Raw genomic sequence first — 8332 nt, 5'->3', positions numbered from 1 at the left:
GAGACCATCTACACACTGAATAAAAAAAAATTCACATAAAAACTGAAGATAAAGGCAACAAGAAGTCACAGAAAAAAGGCCCGTTTATCATTTATTTTTGCTACTTCAAGGAAAATCTTGTCAAAGTAGCCCATTTACACATTCAAAGTAGTTTAAATCCATCAAATGGACGGGAAATGAACCTGCTATTTTTTATCTGCCTTCCGAAAACTATCTAAGTCCGTCAAAGTTTACAGGATAAAAAAAGAAATTTGATGGAAAAACGGGACTTTAATCTAGATTTGATTCAGGAATGAAAAATGCCGTTTTGGGTATATCTTCCATTTATGCGTTTTAAATAATAGAAATATCGGATAATAAGGTTTCTACAAAAAAAAAAACACCCCAAATACACAAAAAACAAACAAACAAAATAACAGATTTGCATTTTTTTTTACATTGCTCAAAGAGATGCAACATTTAAGTTATATCATCACTGAAACAAGACAAATAGTTATATAAAACAAAACAAAACAAAAACAGTACAAAACAAAGAAGTAAAACAAACCAAACACAATTTTTAGAATAAAATCAGAACTACAATGGAAGTTGGAAGGCAATCTAATATTTATTTTCTTTCTTAAGCAGACAATAGACCCTTTTGTGCTAACGTTGGGGTAGTTGACGAGCTCAATATATACTTCCGCGAGGAAAATTCTTTTGTTCTACCCAAGCCCTACCTCGCTGAAGTGTATATTGAGCAATCTCACCAGCTTACCACAAAAGGGTCTATTTTTACCTAAAACGTCTACGTTTTTGACCATTAATATTTATTATGGTAGAATATTGACAGACACGTAGTTGCCGTTAGGCAAAAAAGCTTTTGCCCGCACTTAATTTTGCCATTTTTTGTTTGTTTTTCTTTTTAGATCAAATACATCCAGGAGAGGCATAACTGATGCTCTAAAACGCTATCTCCGCGGAGCTTCGTCGTGATTTTGCCTACACTTCAATTTGGCCTCAGCTACGCGCCTGATTGAGTGGTGTATAGAAAACAATTAATGATGTTGCTCATCTTAACTCAATAAATCAGCTTGACATCGAGTCAGGTGACATATAAATTAAAGATAATGGACTAAGTCAATTCATATGCACACAGTTGTTACCCAACGGTCACATGGCATTGCATTGTTTATATTAAACATATATGGCCTCAAGACACAACCTTAACATATGAATATTAATCTTGGTCGCTTATTTGTCAACAAACCTGTAAGCCAGAAGTTCAAGACCAGTTTGCACACAGTGTTTGCACACGACACTGGTTCATCATGGCGCGAAACAGAAAGGTCCTTAAGTTTTTGCACACGACAGATTTCGATATATTTTAATATAAACGCAGCGTACAACGCCTAATATTCATACATTTGTCTTGAAATCCGCATTGAAACTCTGTTGATATTTTTTACCCATTCAAAGATGTCTTCTACTGCTACTGGTAAGTGATTCATATATCATTTATATGCTTTAATTTCCCTTGTATTTTCCCAGCTGTTTAGAAACGTCGTGTAACATCTTAAAAAATAAAAAAAATCATTACAAAAAGTAGTTTTTGTATAAGTATTCATTAGTTCTAAACGAACAATTTCTGTGTTATTGAATTAATATGCATCTTCGGGGAATCAATTTATAGTCTTAGCTGAAATGTCAATGGCGATAACAGTAAACGCTGAGCAAGTCTGATTATAGGAAGGCTCATTAAGACCTGCTTTCTTTATGAAAGCGGACTCACAATACTTGCCAGACGCGAAACAAAAGTTTTACATCGTTTACACCGTGATGGTTACTTGTTAGTCTTTAAAGTTAAAGAGCAAACACAAACAGTTGGACAATCTTTTTACTTAAGACGGATACTAAACTCTTATCAGGGCACATTAATTAAATTTCCAATGCAAGTTAAGGATAAATCCCTACTCAAATCTCGAAAAAAGTAAAGATTTTAAGTATTAATTCACTTTTAATGGTTTCATAATACATTTTTTTTGTATTTTGTTTTTATGGCGGGAGATATTTTTGGAATTTTGCTTCGGGCGGAACATGTCAGTAATATGTTTATTGGACAGCATCGTGATCATGTGTCTGTATGTTTTCTTACATCTATTAAGGATAATATTTTACTCTTCTAAAGCCTTTAATATTCAGTAAAATTATTTAAGTATATCTACATCCGGAGAATAGTGTTATTGAAGTGTAAGCCTGATTAAGTACTAATTTCTGAAATACGTACACTTTCTATATCAAAGTTTACGTGTTCGCTCTTAAGTGAATGTTTGTAAGAATCAGGCAAAATGGGAAAATTCTGGAACATGCACGCCAAAAGCCCACTGATCTGACAATGTTATGTCACTCAAGGATACCTTCCATATTTGAACAGACCATTATTTAATCTCTGCATCATTTGCCCAGAAATTTCAATAGGATGTTAGAAAAATAAGGTTTTTGACGGAGTTATCTGCTCTTGAAATGTTTATTTTCAGTGCATTTCAATGAAATTGTAACTCAGTGGTCCAGCATGACATTGAAAACCTTGTCTTTTTTCCTTGAATCTGATGGTGCAAACAGTCAAATGACGATATAAAAATGGTGTTTTTTTTCATACCATGTTTCTCCCAATAGCTGATTCTTACAAAGACTGATACTTAAACCTTTTTAAAAATATTTTTTGAATAATGTTCAAATGATAATCTCATCATCTATTCTATTCTTTATATTACCAAATGCTATACGGCCTATATGTTCAGTTGCAATATAGCAGACATGAAATTTTTATCGCATATATGTAAATTAAGCGTAAATACAATATAATAAACTGCCTAGTACTTGGCGTCACAAATAGTGGTCAATTTTTTTAATGAAAATCATTTCCTATTCTAAAGTCTTTATGAATATTTTTAAAGGTTGCACAACTGTCAGTTTTATATACAGCTGCAATAATTTGTGAATTCCACCCCCCCCCAAAAAAAAAAGGTTGATAAGCATCTTTTTATGAAATGGTCGATATGAAGAAATCAACATTGACACTTGCGTAAACCTACACTTTCAATTTGCAAGATCTTGTTGGTTGGTTCATTTTGTTAATCTCGTCCTTTAGTTGCTTTTTGTCATTTCATTTGTTTTTATTTGTTATGTATGCACCATGACATTTCTGCTCCACAGGAACCCCTTGTTGTGAGACTAATGAGACTGGAGGTTGTGGATGTGGTGATAACTGCAAATGTGGAACCAGTTGTACTCAGATGAAGAATCAGGGGTGTAACTGTACATCCGGGGGACAGTGCTCATGTGGATCGAACTGTAACTGTTCCACATCATGTCCATGTGGATCTGGATGCGGAAAAAGGTCGTAGCATCTCAATTGGTACGTTTTATAGAGTACAGAGTCCTTTAATAAAATAACCTTTCGTCTTTCACCATGCACTGAAATTCCAATTTCAGTCTGACAGGAAGTGAGTATGGACCTTTACTGGTTCGTATCTTCGAGACGGACACAATGTATCCGTTTATAGCTGACATCTTGTTAAATTATGACGAAAAATAAATCATAGACTCGCCTGACCAGTGCTGGATAAATTTCCGTAATGTTTTAGTTTCTCCGCAACTATGCCGTTAAGTTAAAGAAGACAGACTTAGTGAGAAGAAAGAGCTAACTTGCTTACGACCTCTGTAAATTACCAAATCAGGTCATCACTTATTCAGTGCTCGATAATAAGGGTAAAATTGAAGACGGTAACGTTAGAAAATTTTACAGTTTGTTATATTTATTTACAATATTCATTTTGATGATAAATAAGCAATGTTTTCACTTTTCACAGTTACTGGTATTTACCTGTTATAGACAAAGAGAGGCTATGTGAAATTAATATTATCTGAGCTTTCAATCATGTTTATATTTGAATATGATAAAAAAAAAAAGCACTAAGATATAAAGACAATTACGCTTCTTTTTAGGAAGTATTTATTATCGAGCACCAGTCGTTATGAACACTGTTCAGGGAAGTCTAGATGATATAAAACTTTAAAGGGCATCAAAATATTTGTTTGAATTTTCCGAGCCCCTTCAAAATTAAATGGCCGTCCCCTTAAATGAATATGCATTTAATACGAATCAATTTGTTCTATTCTTATACGAACCTTTTTTGTTTTTCAGATGAATGTTTAGTGTTTGAGGCAGCTATCGAAGATACATTTTTTCGTGTGAACTACATTATACAGACTGTTAGTATTATTTATAAAGTTATACGAAATCATAAAACAATAAAAACTATAACAAATGAAAAACGTTTTGTTTTCTATGTCGCAAAAACCATTAACGTATTTTGGGCCTGAATTCGTATCATTTCTTTCTGAATAGTGAACATCTATGTTTCTCCTCTGGTCCACCCTTTTCTCTTTGCATTTCATGTACTTGTATATGATGGCAATGCTATCTTTGAAATGGGAATTGGATGCTATCTACCAACGGCCAATTTATGTAGACTACTCTATGGCACAGATAGTGAAGAATTCGCCCCATATAGAATTTTTTTGCAAACTTTTATAGGTTGAAAAATATTTACATTAGAACCAAAAATCCACACATTTTCCAAAAAAAAAAAGGTCAGTGCAGCGTTGTCAAGTAAGGAGGTAGACCTAGAATAAGGGACAACTCTTTAAATCAGTGATTTGCTTGTATCTTATTCAATTTCACCAAAGCCTATCTAGCTTTCATTTGAAACGGAATGAAATCAGTCCAAGTTACTTTGATGCTTACACGAAATTGATGTAAAATGCTGACTAAAAACGTTCCAATGATTTGTATGAGTTGTGTCCCTTACCCGAGGCCTACCTTCTTCATCCAGGGTTTAAAACTAGCGAGATCACTGTTTCTAAGTATTCACTTTTGAGACTTTTTGCTTCCATCGGAGTAAAACACTTTCCCCAGATATTACCTTTTACTATAAAGGCGAAAAAAAAAATTAAATCAAAGACTGAAGTCTTCAAAGTCGCTAATCGTCAAATATTCAATGCCACTGATTTTGGCTTGCTTTCAACATCCGAAATGGCACGCATGCGATGTGCTCTAAAATCTGGTGACTTCCGCTAGAATCTTTATTCCCTTATTATAATTACTCTTTCGTTTTAAACCACGATGACCCGAATGTTTTTTAAACAACTGGTTACTACGAAGTTCGATAACCGATCATTTCATCTTTTAAGTAAACGTCCCGTTCTCATACAAGCAAAAATCAAACGTAGAACACCCGTGTATGATATTTGAGAGGTACATTTTGATCTCATATGAAGCTAGAACTATGAAGCCATGACGGTAAATACAGCACCGATCAGCAGCTTATTGTGCAGTAGTAATATATAATTTTGCTAATGATAGGCGAATGTAAATTATTGAAATGCCGCTAACAATATTAGGGACTCAAAAGCGACATTACTATAAGAAAATAACGTTCCTGATGCATTTACTTGGTCTAAAAAAAACGTTTGAATTACAAATTGCCGTATTTCTGTTAAAAACATTTGTGACTAACTTGAAAAAATGGCAATTTTCAGATTTGAACATTTGGCAATAAAACAGTTTAGTTTCTTTGTCGTGCCGCTAAATAATTATGATATATTTTCTAACAATTATTATATCGCACACAGTACAATACGTACACGTTTCTTAAATTACTTAACATTACATATTTCAGCAGATTTTGTTGATAATGTTGACGATAAATTCGTTTCCGACACACCTACAATGATTCTCATAAATAGGAGTGTAAGCTTTTTCCGAAGGTCTGACTGTTAACATTATTAAAAGCTAAAGTAAGTTTACAATGAAATTATCAAAATAGAGCTATGACTTCCATTCGTTTCTCATGTAATAAGAATCCTTGTGCTATAGACAAATTGTGATATTTTAACAAAAATCAGACTTTTTTCAAATACAGAACGTAAATGACCAACCTGTATATGAACATGTTATCATAGTAAGGTTTTCTTTCCGTTCATGACAACGTAAAAATGAGAGAAGTTTTAAGTAATTGAAGGCGATGGACCTAAGGTAAGGGACACAACCCTTATAAATCATAGGGATGTTTGTATTCAGCATTTTACATCAATCTCATGTAAGCACCAAAGTAAATTGGATTGATTTCATTCTGTTTCAAATGAAAGCTTGACAGGCTTTGGTGATCGAAATTGATTATGATACAAACATATCACTGATTTCAAGAGTTATGTCCCTTACCCTAGGTGTACCTCCTGAGTACATGACCAACAGTTGCGTTTCATATTTGTACAAAACACTGCATAAGACAACCAGGATAAGGCATTATATACACATTCTAACCTATAGGTCTACTTAACTCGGACTTTAGCATATTAGAAGAGAAGAAAAACATTATTATACAATGCCCAAAGCAATGTCCGAAGTTCATTTTACTCCAGTACTACTCTGCAAATTTAGCTTTGCACAATGGCATCATATCCAACAGTTTTTATACAGAGCAGACCCAATGTAACATCAAGAATAAGTATTAGACATTTTCCAATAAAATACTTTTATTTTATATCTAGAGGCTCTAAAGATCCTGAATCGCTCACCTACCTCTGTAAGCAACTTCTATTTTTGTACAAGCAGCAATGATTTTTCTAGAATGAAAATTCAAAATGCCCGTACTTAAGTAACAATCATATCAATTTTTATTATGTTCTGTCCAGAAGTTTCTGAGAATTTTTTTTATTAAAAAGAAACATCATTAAGAATAGCGAAAAAAAGTGGAAAAATTCCAACATGGCTTGACAGACTAACACTAATATATCTCATTATGTTAAACATATTTACCACACGTCAGAATTCGGCTAAACTTACTAACGGTTTTGAAGACATATGCGAAAAACTTCTATATGACCCCATGTTCTATTTTTAGTAATGGCGGCCATGGTTTTTTTACGGATCAAAGATCACTACATCAATTCTGTGCACGATACCGTAAGGAACATTCAAACAAAGTTTGGTTTTAATTGGTCCAATAGTTTCAGAGAAGAAGAGTCCAAAAGAAATAACATTTAAGATAGCGAGAAAGCGTCGAAAAAATCCAACATGGCGCGACAGATTAACACGAAAATTTGATCACAGATAGATCTCATCATGCTGAACAATGATAATTAATTCAGAATAAGGCTGTACCTAACGTTTTTGGTGTACCTAACTTTTTTTTTTTTTTTTTTTTTTTTTTTTTTTTTTAGATATATGGAGAAAAAACCTCTGTCTGACCCTATGTTCTATTTGAAGGAACTGCGGTCATGTTTTTTTCAACAGATCAAAAATGCTAACATCAGTTCTACAGTTCTATAAACAATTCCCTAAGGAACATTCAAACCAAGTTTGGTTCCAATTAGTCCAGTAGTTTTAGGGGAGAAAAGTTTTATAGAAATAACATGAAAAATAGCGGAAAAAAAACACACACACGAAAAAGACCAGATAGATCTCATTATGCTGAACACTCTTACCCATGTCCGAATTTGGCTTAACTCAACCGTTTTTGAAAAATATACGAAAAAAACTTCTGTCTGACTCCTATGATTTATATTTAGTAACAGCGCCCATATTATTGGACGGATAAAAAATCCCCATATCAGTTCTATGCAGAATACCCTAAGGAGCATAAAATACCAAGTTTAATTTCTAATTGGTCGAGTTGTTTCAGAGGAGAAGAGGAAATTTGTTAACGACGACGGACGACGACGACAATCGACGCCAAGTGGCGGCAATAGCTCACCTAGTTTGAATAAACAAATATATTTTAACTTGAATGGATCCGCGAGTTGTCCATGTAGATATATAATACATATAGTTGGCGAATATCTCCTTAAATACAGATCGTTTTTATCATCAGTCGTAATACATCATCGACAAAGCTAAGAAAAATCACTACAGAAACAAATACATTTGCGCATGAGAAAGTTCAAAGGCTGGATGTAGGCTACAATACAGAAAGTAACACGCACAGAAGTTCTCAGTATTTCAATGCATTTAGGATAAACTTGAGAATATTTCAGATAAAGAACAAAGTTAAACAAGTAACCAGTCCTCAAATATCCTAAACATTGTGTTCCATAGTTTGTATATAAAATACTGAAATCTGTTATTTGAAACCCTTATTTGTTTTAAAATTTTGTGAATTTTGTGCATTTTGGAGCTAGATCTGGACTAAACATAGCCTGGAACCAGTTTTTGTGGTCGACATCTCCTTTTAAAAATCTGTGGAACAGCGCTTGCTGCAGTAAAAAGTAGTTAAAATGATGAAAATTC

General features: G+C 33.5%; 1 protein-coding gene across 1 annotated transcript; it reads left to right on the top strand.

Moving 5' to 3' along the window:
• Positions 1-1318: 1318 nt before the first annotated feature.
• On the top strand, positions 1319-4317 carry LOC148611956 (uncharacterized). The gene is made up of 3 exons (XM_088592994.1): positions 1319-1477; positions 3196-3397; positions 4187-4317. The coding sequence occupies exons 1-2, from the start codon at positions 1459-1461 to the stop codon at positions 3384-3386; spliced, it is 210 nt and encodes a 69-aa protein (XP_088449120.1). The 5' UTR covers positions 1319-1458; the 3' UTR covers positions 3387-3397; positions 4187-4317.
• Positions 4318-8332: the final 4015 nt, after the last annotated feature.

Source organism: Perna viridis, chromosome 7, assembly GCF_037379345.1.
Source record: "Perna viridis isolate PV_CMFRI_1.1 ecotype Kerala chromosome 7, ASM3737934v1, whole genome shotgun sequence".
Taxonomy (NCBI): Eukaryota; Metazoa; Mollusca; class Bivalvia; order Mytilida; family Mytilidae; genus Perna; species Perna viridis.
The sequence above is the reverse complement of the archived record's forward strand: the minus strand, read 5'-3'. Positions and strand labels throughout refer to the sequence as shown.